General features: G+C 48.4%; 1 protein-coding gene across 1 annotated transcript; it reads left to right on the forward strand.

The window, feature by feature from the left end:
- The first annotated feature begins 5,206 nt into the window (after positions 1 to 5,206).
- FJX1 (four-jointed box kinase 1) lies at positions 5,207 to 8,892 on the forward strand. Its single transcript, XM_005522394.2, has one exon. It carries the CDS (start codon positions 5,207 to 5,209, stop codon positions 6,485 to 6,487), a length of 1,281 nt encoding a protein of 426 aa, XP_005522451.2. The 3' UTR covers positions 6,488 to 8,892.
- The last annotated feature ends 7,676 nt before the right edge of the window (positions 8,893 to 16,568 follow it).

Genomic DNA, 16,568 nt, shown 5'->3' on the forward strand with positions numbered 1-16,568 from the left:
ATATAGTCTCACATGCCTGAGAGCTTTTCTGTGAAATGAACTACAGAATCAAAGCAACAGAAAAGCTTCCAAATTTCTCTGTTCCAGGCTGAGACAAGTTTGTAAATACTTCCAGAAATTACCAGCATGCCTGCAGGGTTACATCTCTAACGCACACCTCCCTGATATGAAACGCAGAGCACCTTAACTTCTTCAGCCCTCCCCCAGTCACAACCAGCTATAAATCCTGCCCTCAGTTGTCGGAATATCTCATCATGAGGGATGCATTTTTTAGGCTGAGAAATACAAATCCACCTTGACACAGCCAGTCAGGCATATAAATGGGCTGTGTTGCTGATTGGTTTGCACCAAGCGCTCCTAGTGTGAGAATAACCTACAGTGACACTAAGCAGGTAACATTTTTGCACACTAACTTGTTGCCTGTGTAGTTTATTCCAAACCCCCCACCCTTCCCCAGGAGAAACAAGCTGTACTGGCAGTAGCAGTGTTTTGAAGGTAACCCTGCACCTGTAGTAGGTAGCTTTGCAGGCACTACTCTTCACCCCTAGCCAGCTAGTCCAAGTAACTTCCTTGCAACAGGAAGAATTGAAACAGGCTACAGACAGGCTACACTGGCAAGAGGATCTGAGCCTGAGCTGCCTTTCCTCCAGGAGGCCATGTGTTCGGACAGTACAGAAGGGCAGCATAAGGTGCTCTCACCACTAAGTAAGCTGGCACCAGGGAGGCTGCATGGGGAGCAACCTGTCATCAGCAGAAGAGGAGCCCTACAAATCAGTGTAGGTTACTGGGGTGGGGAGAATTGATACTGCCCTGATGGAAGCTCCTGATACCCAGTGACTCAAAACGCAATGAGAGGAAATGTGGAGGGACAGGAAAGCATAGCACTGAGGAAGCAGGGCCATCATTTTGCTGCAGCCTGTCTGCAGCAGCTTTCACAGGAGATCCAAGTCCCACAGGTGGGGGCACATTGTACCATGTACCCAGTGCCCCTCTCCTGACAGCAATCTCAAGTGGTCCCTTTAAAAATGGCTCTCACTAGTTTGGGAATTCACTGGCACCAGCTCACTGCCAGGAACCAAAGGTGCTAAACAGGGGTGGGAACAAGCTATTCATGGACTGTTGAGGAAATGCTGGATAGAAACAGAGGTGTTTGGTAACCTGAATGATAAAGAAGAAAGAGTGCAGATAGAGCTGGAGAAGTACTCAAGGTGGTAACAAGCTGTATAAATTTCACCTTAGGAGGGTGAAATGTAGAAAAAAATATGCCGGAGCAGAATGAAAGGTCTGTATTCCCATCCCACCTTGGGATCCTGAACCCCAGTTCAGAGTAAATGAAGGGCCTCATGTGCTAGTGAGAGAGATCCCCATGAAACATTAGCTTAGGCTCACCCCCTGCAGCCTCCAGGAAAGGAGCTCACAGCCCTTCTGTGGTTGATGTGGCAGTCACCACACTCAGTAACTTGGCATTGTGGTGTGTTAGGTGCGCTTTGGGTATGCACTAAAACCAGTGTTGAATGGAAAGTGTCTGTCAGTACTCAGTGAAGGGAGAGAAAATTACATGAGCCTGGGAATTACTGGAGGGGGCTGATTAATTCTGGTAGTCCAAAAAGGTCTGTGCTGGGAAATAACTTCCATGCAATGCCTCTGAAATGTGGGGGCGGAGGCGTTGTACTGAAGCCTTGAGCTGTGGGAGAGTATCACAAAAAGATATGCAACGTTAGCACAGGCCAGAACTTGCCTGAGCCAGAGGGTGCCTATTCATGGCTGGAACAGTCCTCCCCGCAGCAGACTACAGACACATCCCCTCTGCAGCTCCAGCCATGGAGGAGGCTCCCTCCTGGCCTGGAAAGCACTGGTACACCTCTGGGTGCTTTGGAGGTGCTCACAGTTTTGGGCTCTGGTGCAAAGGAGACTCTCTCTGTGCCTGGTCTGCCAGCCTTCCTTGCCCAGCAGAGACGGTTAGCTGGGACACGGCCACTCAACAACAGCATAGGTACAGTGTCCAGAAAAGGAAAGCCCCTATCTGCTTCCCCACAATCCTAATCCTCTCAAAGCCCATTAGAGTTTGGCATTTGTCTTGAATGCAAACTAACTTTCACCACAGGGGAGAAATTTCCAAGTTCCTGTTCCCTCTGCCTTTATTGGGAGGAATTGCTGCCTGCAATAACAGTACCCCTCACCATTTAGAAACTGGGTACTGGGCTGCCAGGAGGGGAATGAGGGGAATAAAACCTTCACTAGACCAAAATGAAACCATGTGAAACACCAGCAGTCGGGTATTCTGTGAGCCTAGCTTTGCCAGTCAGCTAAAATCAAGTTAATATAAGAAACAACATTGGGAAGCCAGAAATTATTTTGTTATCTTTCTTCTTGCTAGAATTCTGGGCCTGGACAGTGGCCAGCACTCCCCCAGTACAGGACTGTGAAGCCTGGAGACTTTCTCCTTTATCTCTGAGTTGCTCATTGCAATGTCTGCAAAGCACTAACAAGACATCTGATTGACCCAAATATATCAGTGATCACAGTTTCAGGAATGCTTAACATGCTGTAAATTAAACAGCTTGGCTGATGTTTAACCCTCAACCAATTGTCTGGTTTTAAAAATATTTCAGCTTGTAAGCAGGATTATTAGCCAGGGGGCTGGCTGAGCTAAACTCTGGTTTGTACTCCTTTCAAAGAGTGCAGTTAGGAGGCAGAGTATCTGGGGGAAGTGATGTTTTCTCAGCTATCGATTTAAGAGTGTAGTCAAAGTATAGCCTGTTGATTAACCTCCTAGCTTACAAGAGGCAAGCCGTAATTGAAATTAATGTTGTGCATAACTTGGAGGTTATCTCCACCTTAGTAACAGGAAATCTATTGTCCTTATCCATGGCAATGGTTCTTCTCCAGGAGGAATTCCCAGTGCAGACACTGGCAGCTGGATGCTCAGTAGAAGCATAACTCACCTGAAAGAAACACAAATTCATATAAAGCAAAATACATGCCCAACCTACCTATGGAATAAAATTAGTTTTTTGCTTTCAGGAATTTTCCAACAAGCTAGGAGTTTTCTTAAAGAAAACTTATTTCAAGCTAGAAAGTGGCAGAGAACAGAGGCAATTCTGTGTCATTTCTTTGGTAAAAATACTGTTGGATAAAAGCCTCCTGCTCTGAGTAATGGTACTGTTCTCATCGACCACTGTGAAGTGCAGCAATCACCAGCTCCAAATCACATACCCGGTGTTCACCTCGCAGCTCGTGTGGCTTCAAAGGGTAAAAGTGTAAAGCGTCATCTGGCAATAAGGCTTCAGGGTCGGAACAGCACGAGACCCGAATTTTTGGGTGGCAAGAGGATTGTTCGACAGCTTGTATTGCCTTCGAGGGGAGCCAGGCTGGTGAGTGTCTCCCATTAGCATTATTACCCGTGCAGCGCGGAGCCGGGAGCGGCAGGAGGTGCTGGTGCGACACGGCTGCGGCCGCACGGAGCGGCGGGGAGGCGCCCGCCGCGCTCTGCCCGGGAATTTGAGGCAGAAAACAGGGAATAAAGACAGCGATTTCAACTTCTGCTTTTTCTCCTTTTCTTTGCGTTGTTTGTTTATGGTGGTTTATTTTTGTTTGGGTTTTTGGGTTTTTTTTGTGGTAGGCGAGCTGTGTGCTGCGTGCTGTCAAGGTGCATTAGGAGAGTTTGAACGTTTTAAACAAAATTCTGAAAAAGAAAGAATTCTCTGATTCTTGTATTAAAAGAAAATAAGCTGTATTTCATCCAACCTGGAAGACTGGGGTGGGGCTAAATAACTAGGAGCTGTTGAGATACCTCAAGAGAGCAGAAAGAGTTCAGGGGACAAAAAAGGTTTTGTTTTTTTCTTTTGCAGTACTTAAGATTCTGCGTGCAGTGGTTTTGCTACGCTGATCCAACTCCAATAACTACTTTGGAGGATAGCCACGGCAATGATAGCAGAATGGAGAGGTGTTTAATCTCGCTCTCCTCACAAACGTGTTATTCCCAAGAGAGGTCCCCAGTAAAATACAGAAACAGCGGAGCTAAGCTTCTTTGCCTTGGGAAGGCAGAAAAAATTAAATGGGGAATAGAGAAATAGCTGCTCTTCTAAACACCTCACAGGGACACAACCTGAAAAGAAAGGCTTGCTGTCCTTCCCTCGGGTAGGATATCCCGCGAGGCGGGTTAACCCCTCTCGGGAGAGAGGATTATAACGCCAGGAAAAGCTGGTCCGCAAACTCCGTGACACACCTGGTGCTCGAGCACCGTGCACATCCCGGTGTGCAAGGACGCGAAGGGCGCTGCCCTCCGTGCAGGCGGGCTCCCACCGGAGCGGGGAGAACAGGTGATGCTCCGTGGGGTCTCACCCCGCCCACGGTCAGCGGCGGCCCTGCCCGGCAGTGAGCCCCGGCATCTCGCAGCGGTGTGAGGGTGGGTCCGGTTCCGCTGCCGGGCGGACAGGTGTCTGACCGGCCGTGCACCGCGCGGTGCTCGTGTTCGCAGCGGTCCCTTTGTGCAAGCACCAGCCGGCTCCCGGCCCCCGCGCGGCCCCGAGCGCCGGGCTGGGGCTGAGGGGTGATGGAGCGGAGGGGCTGGGTGCCGCTCTGCCGCTGACCGCGGCGCGACCCCGCCGTGCGGCCGTGGGCGGGAGGCGGCGCGGCCGCGCCCGGGGCTCCGCGGTCGCCCGTGAACCGGAGCGGGGGGCGGCCCCGCTGGCGTGCGCGCCGCCTTCCTCTTCCCCTTCCCCCTCCCCGCTTTCCTCCCTCGGTGTGCAGGCTCTTTTGTGCTGCCTGCAGCGGCGAGGAGGAACCAGCGGGCCAAGCGCCCGCGCCGCAGCGCTCTCCCTTCCCGCGGACTGAGCGACCGGCGCTGCTCTCACGCCATCCGCGACCCTTCTGCCTCCTCGACGGGGCTCCCCCGCCTCGTGTGGGACCACCACCCGCACCGCGCGGGCCATCGCCGTTTTAAGCGGAGGGCCACGCCGGGAGACGGGGCGGGCCGGGCGCGCCCCCCCGGCTCCCCCACGTGGTGCGGTGCCCGTGTCTCCCGGCCGCCGGCGGAGCCGGGCGCACACGGTGTGGGGCAGCCGCCGGGGCTCGCCTGCTCCCGCCGCCGCTCCCCGGGCGGCAGATCCGGCCCGCGGCCATGCGCCAGCGCTGCGCTGAGCGGCCGGGCGGCGGGGCTGCACCGCCGCCGCGTCCCGCGGTAGCGGAGTGAAGCGGCGTCAGGATGAAGCGGGCGAGGCGGGCCGCGCCGGGCCCCCTGCCCGTGCTGGGGCTGCTGCTGCGGGGCGCCCTGCCGGGGCTCGGGACGGTGCTGCTGCGGCGGGAGGCGGCGGCGCTGCCGGAGCCGCGCCCGCCCGCCGGGCAGCCCCCGGGGCGATGGGGCTGGGGGCGCTCCCCGGCGGCGCGGGGCGAGTCCGGCGGCGGCGGGCAGGAAACTTTTCGGGCGCTGCTGGGGGTGGCGGCGGCGCCGCCGGACCGGGAGGAGCGGGACGGCGAGGAGCGGCTCGCCGTGACCGACTCGCAGCCGCCGGCCGACACCGCCTCTCCGGTGGAGCGGGGCATCTTCTGGAGCCGTGAGCTGGAGGAGCAGGTGCCGCCGGGCTTCGCGGCGGAGGAGGCGGCGGCGTGGCTGTCGGCCGCCCGCGCAGCCCGCGTGGCCTCGCTGGAGCGGGGCGGCTGCGGGCGCAGCTCCAACCGGCTGGCGCTGCTGTCGGACGGGAGCCGCGCCTGCGTCCGCTACGGCATCAACCCGGAGCAGATCCAGGGCGAGGCGCTCTCGTATCACCTGGCCGGGGTGCTGGGCATGCAGGAGAGGCTGCCGCCCATGGCCCTCGCCCTGGTGGAAGCCCGCGGGCGGCAGTGGGAGCCGGTGCGCGAGGAGCTGCGCGGCTCGCACTGGGCCGAGGGCGCCGTGGTCAGCCTGACCCGCTGGGTGGACAATCTCACCGCCGTGGTGGCTCCCGCGCCCTGGGGCGCCGAGGCGGGCGCCGGCCGGCGGCTGCAGCCGCTGTCGGCGGGGGAGTTGGCCGGGCTCCCGCCGTCGCAGCTGGTGGAGTTGGTGCAGTGGAGCGACCTGATCCTCTTCGACTACCTGACGGCCAACTTCGACCGCCTGGTCAGCAACCTCTTCAGCCTGCAGTGGGACCCGGGGGTGATGCGCCGCGCCACCAGCAACCTGCTCCGCGCCCCCGACGGCGGGCTCGTCTTCATGGACAACGAGGCGGGGCTGGTGCACGGCTACCGCCTCCTCGCCATGTGGGACCCCTACAACGAGCCGCTGCTGCGCTCCGTGTGCGTGTTCCGCGAGGGCACGGCCCGCCGGGTGGCCGAGCTGCACCGCCGCCGCAGCGCTGCCGCCGAGCTGCGCCGCCGCTACCGGGCGCGGGAGCCGCTCTGGGCGCGCCTCGGCTTCCTCTCCGAGCGCCAGGCCGAGCTCCTGCAGGCCCGCGTCGACTTCGTGCACCGCCACATCGCCCACTGCCGCGCACAGGCCGCCGTGCTCTGAGAGCCCCGCGCGGCCGCAGCGCTCCGGCTTCCCTCTGCTCCCGGGCAGCGGGGCTGACTCGCCCGGCGGCGGGGCTGACTCGCCCGGCAGCGGGGCTGACTCGCCCGGCAGCTGCCGCGGGCCGGAGCTGACCCAGCCTGGCCACCTCGGTGCCCCGTAGTCGCTGCCACTGCCGGAGACGGGGGAAATAATGGGCTACCTGCCTGCCGGGGCTGTCGAGAGGAGCGATTAATTCGCTTTGTCAGGATCGCTGAAGATGCGGAGGGCAATCGGTATAATTACGGCCCAGTTGCACTCCAGGACTCTGCCCCCAGAGTTGGGAAAATGACAGGGTTCAGCATCTTCAGTGCTTTCCGTAACTCTCGTCGTGCACTCGCCCTCATAAGAGACTCCATAGGAAAGCAGTCGTCTTTTGTCTGTATCGGGGTCGAGTAAATTTTTTCCTTCCAACGAAGGCAGGCGGAACATTTTTTTATATATTACTCCTTTCGCAATGGTATATTTAAGTATGAATGTTGATGTTCATAGACCAAGAACTGATTGCACAATAGGGGAGCCCCTAACTATCCAAACTGCCCTATTTATGAAACTTGTTTCCTACCAATTTTCTTTAACGAAAGTGAACCTTTCCACTGATTGTTAGATCTTGTTGATGAGAAATGTATAGGAAGCCCATATTCCCTTTGTTCTTAGATTTTTTGTGGATTCATTGGGTTAAACTGTTCTGATTCTTAAGGTTTTGTTTGTAATCATCACCATCATAATTTTATCTCACCAGTAAAGTAACTGACTAATGGGTGGCACAAGAAGATCTCCCATTTTTAAAAAAATATTTCTGCGTGCTAAGACTTTGACACAATACTTAAAGCGGAAGAAAAAACTGTATCATGCACTTTACTTTGACTTTTTAATATTTTTTTTTTTATAGAAGACCTTTTTATTTTACAAAGTCTGCCTTTTATGTACATTATATATGTTCATAAACTTTTCTGTAACATACTAAAGAAACTGATATTTCAGTAAAGTGTGTTAATGTTTTGCCTTCTGTGGCCTGGATGTTTGCCTGAGCTTTGACAGGGAAGTTGCATCTCCTCAGTCTTTCCTGATGCGCTATGGACGCCACCACTTCACAGCTTCTCACTCCACTGAACAGAATGAACTTTTACTCATTCCCTCTGAAGCAAGGAGGGGTAGAGTTAAATTTTCAAATACTACACTCATTCTTAGGTGTTCCTGAAAGAGGAAAAGCTCTCAAAGTGGCTAAAATAGTGTGAGTGCTTCAGCTGAATAGACATTAATCTGGTTTTCAAAGCCTGAAATGGGCTGCCTTGGCTAACCCCAAGATAGCTGAAGCAATTAGTTTCAGCAATGTGATAGAGCTGGTGTGGGCTAGCTGCTGTCAGCCTTTTTGGGTGCTGGGACTGCATACCAGCCTGATACAGGTGATGTCAGCTGTTCCTGCTCCAGAGGCATGTCCAGGCATGGCAGTTGCTTTCAGTGGTGTTCATATTGTTTTTTCCATTTTGGTTATCTTTGCAACGAGGAGATGGAGGCAGAATTAAAGAACAGGAAAGCTTTTAAATCGTGCTGAAATAGTTGGTGGGGTCTGATTTTTTTTTCCTACTGAAGTTCTGTTCTAGGGCAAAGTACTAGCAGTGAACATACAAAATAAAATACTGGCATCTCTTGCTTGCTTTTTTAAAAGTACCAGTAGTACCAGTATTCATAGAAGTGGCCATTGTATGGCTTGAAATAACAGCCAGAATAAGGACAAAGGATAAACTAATCCTTTTTAGACCCCAAATGCCAGTATATATCCTGTTATAATCAAACAGCAGCATAATCTCTTCTACATCTGGACAGGCAGCTCTTGATGAAGGCAGCAGCATGCCCCAGTGGCTACTGGGCAAGTAGGTGATGTTTTCAGTGTCAGCACTAACCCTCCCTTGAACTCAGGGAGAGCTGTGCATTCCTACCTGCAGGAGGTCTTTGGTCTATTAATATTCATTATTTAGAATAAACTTCACATAAAGACAATTTTCGTTGGCCATTACAGTGTTGTTGGGGGTTTTGGGGGGGTAGTTATTATTTTTAATACAGCAACAGTTTTACAAGCAAAAGTAATGGTTGATTAATTAGATATGTTAGATATTGCATCTTTGTGTGTGAGTATTTATTTCAAAATGTCCCAGCAGCCTGCAAGACTAGCTTTCATTCAGCTGCTGAACTGTCAAGGCTCTCTATTGAACTTGTATTTATAGTTCACTGCATTTATCTCTACGAACAATGCACAGAATCCCATGTGACATTCCCTTGTCATTTACATGATAATACACAACTTAACTGTAATTCTTAATTCTTCTGTAGCATTGCTTTGTAACTCGAATGCAGCAGTTTCTGTCACATTCACCTCATGAAAATATATTTAAATAATAAACTGCTGGCATACATTTTAAACCACTGCAAAGAGCAAACTGCTGTGCTACAAACATCTAAGGTTTTATTTCTGTTAAAAGTACTTCTATAATTATGGCACAACTGTGGCTTTGATGGCTAATGGGAAGTAAATCTCATTTGCAATGTCTTTAGAGCCAGAGCCTAGATAATTACCTCCTTCATGAAGAAACATGATATCCTATTTGGTGACTGGTAACTACCTCAAGTTATATATAAGTTACATGTTCAAAAATGGTGTAGTTGTAGGTTGGTGTGAAACTAGAGATGCTGTGCTAGGGAAGCAGTGCCCTGGGAAATGTGTTCATTCAAAAAGAATGGACAAAACTAGCACAGATGGATGATGATACTTCACTTTGTTACTCTATTTTATTCTTCTTGTGCAGATATCTTCTCTAAAAACTTTTGAATTATATTAAGGCAAACTTACTCTTTTCTGTGTGATTTCTTTAAGGCAAACAGTGCTTTGTAAATTGTGGTCTCACAGACTTTTTGCATGGTATTTTAGCTATATATGCTGTTTTACATTTCACTGTCCTGCAGAACCAAAGGATGAAACTCTAAAACTTGATGTGGTGTAATTTCAGTGGCACTCATCTAACTCTGCTTATTTCCAGTAGAGTTTCCTTTGAGTCAGAGTAATCAGCCAGGCAAGGAAGGCCATTGAGAGCAGGAAGACTTCAGGATCTGAAAGCTGCGAGTTGAAGGTTGTCAGTAGTAGGATCTGCGGGATCTGGCTGTCAGCAGCACTTTACCTGAGGCTCAAGGAATTGTCTGCACAACCTGTGTCAGAATGGGGCTTTAGGGCTTTAGACCTCACTCAGCAGAACACTTAAGGATGCACTTCCCACTGCTTTTCACAGGCTTTCCATAAAGTATGTGATGACAGGGTGAGCTGCACTGCTGCCTTGGTCAAATGTGGCCTCTTGTACACATCTGAAGAGGCTGGGTGGTGGTCACAGCCCAGATGTGGTCTGGGTCTGTCCCAGATGTGAGACAGGAGGTGCTTAACTAAGTAAAGGAGGTAGGAGACCTAGGGGCTTAACTGATAACACAAGTTTCAGGGGAAAAAAAAAACCAAACCAAAACCCCCAAAAAACACAAAACAAAACAAAACAAAAACTAACAGAAAAAAAAAAAACCAGGAAAAAGTATCTAGAGAGAATGTATTTAAATGCACTGCACTCAGTTCTGTATTTCTGTATGTTTCCCCAGTTAAATTCAGAATGACTCCCCTGACTTTTTCTTGCATTGGAATCTGAGAAGGCTTGTAGGGTTACCTATTTGTAGGTGGTTGCTGCTACACCCAGCTTGAGTCTGTAGTCACTGGGACAGAATCTCCAAACACTAGCACAGTGAAGGGAGGACCGAGTTCACAGTTTCTGAGAATTAAAGGATATCAAAATTGTGCTTGCAGTGGCTACTGCACACCCAGGGTGCACCAAACAGCAAAGCCTGTGAATTCAGTGGGGTTCCCGCTTAGTGAAAAAAGCAACAATGTTTGCAGCACCAATCTCCTTTGCTTCTGTTTGCTTGCATCTGAAGGAATTTCCAATATGGATTTATTTCCAGTGTGGACTTCTCTTTGAGAATTTCCTTCACAGCTTGGAAAGGTCTTCCCAGATGCAGGGTTCCCTTACCTCTCACACAAAGCAGCTGCCCTGGGGATGGAGCTGTGCTGACCTCTGGTGCCACGCTCCGCTGCCCTGCTGAGGCTGTGTCAGCCCATTCAAACATTGGGGAAACAGCTCGGGGCCCCTGGAAGACAGTGAAAATATAGTTAGTAACACTTAGACTCACTGGTCACACAGCATGCTCTTGACATTGCCGGCATATTTTTTTGCTTTCCCTTTGAAGTTTGATGCCTTTTTAATGTTAATAAACTTAGAATTATCTCACTGACATTACTAGGTGGTCCAGGACTGTGAGATATGAGATTATATTAAAACTTAATCCCATTTTGCATGTTATTCCTACTTTGCAACCGCAGCATGAAATTTAATCACTCCTTCAGAGCTCCTCGGTTAAATGTGGCAAAGCTCCCAGGAGAAGGGGCTGGGCTGCACAGTAAGCAGTGCCTGCCCAGGCACCCACAAAGCTCCTGCTACTCAGTGACCTAGAAAACCTTTTATCTTGCTGGCTTGGGTGGTAATACAGCTCTCCCTTCTGAAGCAATGTATGCTCATCAGAGCAGAAGTTACTTCCCAATGGCGTGACTCGTGTATTTTATTGTGAATCAACTAGTGTTTCAACAAACATTATCAATCCCACACTCAGGGACATCTGAGTGTACTTTGGGTGTGGAGCAGGAACAAGGTGTTATACCTGTGATGCCTTAACATCCTTGTGTGCTGGGGCTTCCATTGCCTGCTCCAGTGCTGGATGAGTTTATGGGAAAGATGCACAAGCCTATGTGAATCGAGCCTGCTGCTGTGTGCAGGTGTGAAAGGAGCTGTGCAGATGAGGGAAGCTGATCCCATCTGAAAGCAAACCAGTGTTGCACTCAAGGAAATGAGCTCTGGCTGTACTATTGGAGGATGAACAACAATAATAGGACATCAAAGAGGATCTGACACTGCAAATGGATTGTCTGGTTTTGCATGATTTGCTATTCAGCCACTTCCTGGGGGGTGTGGGTTGAGGGGTTTGTGTGTGTGGCACTTGCTCCATTTCTGCAAGAAAACAAACACAAGGGAAGACTGACTGCAAAATGCAGTGATTGCTGATGCAGGGAAAGTTGAGCAGACATCTCAAAGATCCAGACCCTTCCAATCTCTATCCCAAGGAGGGATACACAGGTAAAGGGATTTCAGGTGGAATACAAACAGAAAGCAAGCTGGTCACAGGGACAATTAAGATGGGGAGATTTAAATTTTACTGCCAGGATGTCACCATGCTTGTCTGGTCTCTGTCACCTGGGCTTTTTTAAAGTGACACACTGTCAGGCCAGTCTTTGGTGTCAATCCAGCAGAATGTGTTTTATAAGAAATAGTCAAAGGAATAAAAAATTTAAAAAGAAAAAGAAGATGTTGAGGCACTTTAAAGCAGAAAAATTCCATCCAGATGCTGGAACCAAGCAGCAAACATCCTTGGATGAAACTGGATGGCTGCAGAGATAGTGTCCCACCGACAGCCCCTTTCTCTACCTTCTGTGGCAGGTTTTGTGGAACAGCCTCTGAAAAGGGCCCTTTTGAGGCAGTCTGTGTCACAGAACAGGGAGAAAAACATGTACCAGGAGATTGTTGGCACTCCTGGTACAGAGGACTTGCCTTTTCCCTGCATAGACCATTGGCATCTAGTGATCTTGAAAGAATAGGCTCATTTTCAAAATCTCTCATTACATGTCTTTGTTATCTGGTGGATTTCAGCCTGTGTAACATTATGTATCCTTTATGTAAATAATGAACTCTATTGCCTTCAGCATTTTATTTAACCAATTCAGTATTATTTGCCAAAACTCATGAAGTACTTGCTCCATTCTGAGTTTTGAGCAGTTCACTAAAAATTCTCTTTTGATGCCATAGAATGAATTATATAACTTAATATCCAAGTATGTAACAGTTAAGGTTTTCCCAAACTATTTGGACTAGAGGATGCTGTCAACTTTGGAGCATCCTCAGATCTTACACTGTGTGATGGTGAGGATTAAGAAGTTTGGGATCAGTGTGGTTTTGTGTGAGGAGTGAGTCTGGGATGGACTCTTTGCTGCTGCTACTGGCTGCTCCTTATGTTCCCCAAAAGTATGTGCAGGAGTTAAAGTTACTGTTGGTCTGTATGGTCTGAGTTGATTTTTCTGTTTCGACTAAAATGTAGCTGAAGGGCTTTATTTGCAATAGTATCTCCCAGAAAGCAAAAAGGAACTTTTCAAGTGTTTCAAGTGTTGATGTCCATCCTGCACTGCCTCCCACCACCTACCCCTCCCTAGAAAACTCCGCCATCTGCCAAAAGCCTTCTCCCCTCATGGTGGGATTTTAAAAAATGCATTGCAGTGAAGCCATTTACCTCAAGTGATAGCAATGCCAAAATGTCCCCCAGTAATGAGGTAAAGAAGAAACACATTTTTTATCATTATTTCCAACCCCAGCACAAAATAAGGGAGGTGTATTTCTGCATAATGTATGTTTCAGTCAGAAAAGTCATAATTTTTTAATGTCTCTGTTTTGCCAGCTTCCTTTTTGTGTCCTGCTGTGGGGTAAAGGGCATTAATAAACTATGGTTTCAAGCTGCTGTTATGAATATTTTTTAGCCATACATGATTTCTTGTAGGCAAGCCAGGAGTCTGCTTCCAGAATTTATGTAAGTGATTGCAGTTAGTTAATTTGCTTTAGTTTAGCTGGGTCACCTTTATCACCCCTAAAGTTTTCAATGTCCTTTACTATATACAAGCTAAGGGCAGGTAATTGCTTCAGGATTTTTTTGAAAATGTACAGGATTTGCTCATCAGAAAAAGAGTTATGTTTTGGGTTTTTTCTCACAGTGCAATTCAAAGTAAGGTGGCACAGATTATGGATGAACCTGGATGCAACAATCTGAAGGATATTAATGGTATTATTTCCTTTCACGGCAGCTACCCGGCAAGGCAGCTGCCCAGAGGAGTTACTCCTGGTTTGACAGCCACCACAGATCAGAATTAAACCCTCTGTTTGTGATTTGTTAAATGCAAGTAACACACTAAAGGATTTTCTGATTTACAGCCCTGCAGGCGTAAGAACATGAATTTCCCTTCAATTTGGATGCAAAAACTGGTAATGAGTACATTCACAATGAGTGTTATTTGAGAATGCTTTTAGAAACAAGGGGAACTGACAGTGGAGCCTCTTGCTCCTTCCTTTGCTGACTAACCCAGCAGACTGCTGGGATCCCAGCTAACCAGAGCTGGCTGTGAGAGTCAGGATCACAGGAGGTTTTGAGACCTCCTCTAGCAAGAAATATTTTAGGCTGTGCCAAAAATGAAGCCGTCATCTTCTAGCTCATAAAAACAATGAAGATGAGTGGTTGGAGCTGATACAGTTAAACAGATGCTCCTGGGTTGGCTTCTGTTTTTCTTTAATCACAGAATCACAGAATGGGTAAGGTAGGAAGGGACCACTGGAGGTCATCTAGTCAACCTACCTGCTCTAGCAGGGTCCCCTAGAGCATGTTACTCAGGATTGTGTCCAGATAGCTTTGAATATCTCCAGGGAAGGATACATTCTTTCATAAAAATAAATAAATACGTACTTTTCCTTAGGTTTCTATTCATGCTTTAGGTGATTAAAACTAAATTAGAAACGTAATTCACTTATCAGTGAATAGTCTAGATAGTTATTTTACTTGTATGCTGCTCCTCCCAGTCAAGGTACATAAACAAGACAGCTTTTGTCAATAATGAGTCTCCAGGCAGTTTCATTTCCTAAACCTCTCCTACACAATCAGGGCAGTGCAGTAACTACAATCAGTATTCCTTGAAATGAAGCTATATCTATACAAATAATTAAAATTAATCACATATTGTATAAAAGAGAATATTTAGGATTTTTTCTTCGTGAATCTTAACAAACAGGCTACATTTTTTTTTCCTCTTTCAATCTGTCAGGTTTAGCTCCTTTATGCTGAAGGCAGAAGAGACAACTGCTTCATGTGACAACTTCTATTTCCGATTAAACAGCACAGCAACCCCGTCTGTCTTAGCAGTGTTTCTGGTGACATCAGGAAGGCTGTCTCTGATCAAAGAGGCATAGTACACATAGGCTACTTACTGAAGTATGGATCTAAGGCTTGGATGCTTCATGGGTGATGTACTGGTGCTTTGTGAGTGTATGGACAGTTTGGGTTAGTATGTAGATCACTGCTGGATATGCAGTGTCAGAAACTGATGTGAATTGTGAATTCAGGTGTTAGAGAGGCTCTGTTTTGCACTGGGAGAGGAAAACCCACAGAATCAGCCCCAAACAATGATCTCCCTTCCTCCTCCTTCACCTCCCCCCTCTTCATTTGAAAATAGATGTTGGAGTCACAGAACAAGCCAAAGCAAATTTAGGCAGGAGCAAAACAGGTGGCCCATGAAGCTGCAAGGTCTGTGCTAACCCCAGTGTAACCCTGTGTCAGCAGAGTGGCAGCTGGTGCAGAGGGCAGAGCTGGGCTCCTCCAGGACCAGTCACCCTGTCTGCCTCAGCACCATGTCACAGCTCTGTGCTCTGGCTGGCCACACCACCAGCTGTGCTGGGGGCCAGGAACTGGGACAGGCACAGCTCTCTTCCTACACAAGAGAGAAACCTGACACATGATCTCTAGCAAGAGAGATTTGCCAAGTGGCAAAAAACCTGTTTTCTGTAAATTTGCTAATGCAAGGTATCTTCTTGCTCCAGACTTGGTGCTGGTCCCTACCAGGATCATTTTCAGCACTTCAGCAGCTAAGGCTCCTCTTGAGACATGGTTTGACCTCAGAGGTGGGAAGCAAAAGAAGAAGGATCCATCAGGAAGAAGGAACACATCCTGTGAGTCAAGGCTGCAGCAGTGAGCAGCTCAGCTGAACTTTGCAGTCCTTGCCAATGGCAAGGCTGGAATAGGGGCACTGCCAAAACATAGAGGTGGGATGGCTGCTTCTGCGAGAGGCTCAGCAGAGTTCAACCAGCAGGGAGGAACAGGCTCCATCAAACTCATCTGTTCTGATGGCAGTAAAAATGCTTAAATCCATTTTATCTGGAAAAAGAACTGGAGTGTATCGACTCCTCACTAAGTTCAAAGTGCTCAACTCCTTTTCTTTACTATCCAGGCAATTTTTGCTGGTGTCCACACCTCACTTCAAGTTCTCAGGTGTCTCTGACTTTCACACATGCTGGTACATGTTATACAAGTCTGCCTGCCCCAGGGTCATGCTCCCTTCTCTTTGCTACTCTGCATTAGGAGGACCTGCCCACACACATGGTGCCCCAGAAACACCAGCTAGGGTGGTAAGAAACACATGACATGCTCTTTTATGTTGAAATGCAAATAAGTGTTTTCCTCATTGCAATTTTTCAATCTGCTGTCATTTTAATGATACCCATCCATTTCTTTCAATTTCAGCATTCAGTATGTTCAGAGTCATCAAGAGAATTCTTTCTCAGAAAGAAAAGTATACTCACTGAAAAACTTTAAAAATTATCCTGCCTGATATGAATTACTCGCAAAGCTTGTTAATATTTCAGTTCTCCGTTTGCATAATAGCTGAAAAATATAGGTGTGCCAGATGGAGTCTTTTGTGCATTAGAAATTACAGAATTTTGACTTCTAACATTTCAGATGTGCATACATCTTCCTGAAGTTGTTGGGAAAGGGCATATACAAGAAAAGCATTTCCAACATCTCTGAACAACTGAAAAGAGTCTAAGATATAGCATGGATGCATAATAAAGAATAATATTCATGCTTAATGATAATGACATGGACCATTCAGAGACAATAAATTCAGTGGTAATATTGATGATGAGCTTTGAACTTTTGCAGAGCATTTCATGATGGATTCAAAGCATTTTATGAAGATGACTTAGGCATCACTGTGCTCTTGTGGCATGTGTCTTACTGCTCTCATGTTACAAAGAGAAAAACAGGTATGAAGAAATCATGAGAGGATGTTGCATGGCACTGGCAGAACCAGAGCACCCAA

Source organism: Pseudopodoces humilis, chromosome 7 (assembly GCF_049639895.1).
Source record: "Pseudopodoces humilis isolate 2021_Gansu_Grassland_sample_001 chromosome 7, ASM4963989v1, whole genome shotgun sequence".
NCBI lineage: Eukaryota > Metazoa > Chordata > Aves > Passeriformes > Paridae > Pseudopodoces > Pseudopodoces humilis.

What these genes read in the sequence shown, in the direction of transcription:
- FJX1 (XM_005522394.2), top strand. Translation starts at nt 5,207, where the DNA reads ATGAAGCGGGCGAGGCGGGCCGCGCCGGGCCCCCTGCCCGTGCTGGGG.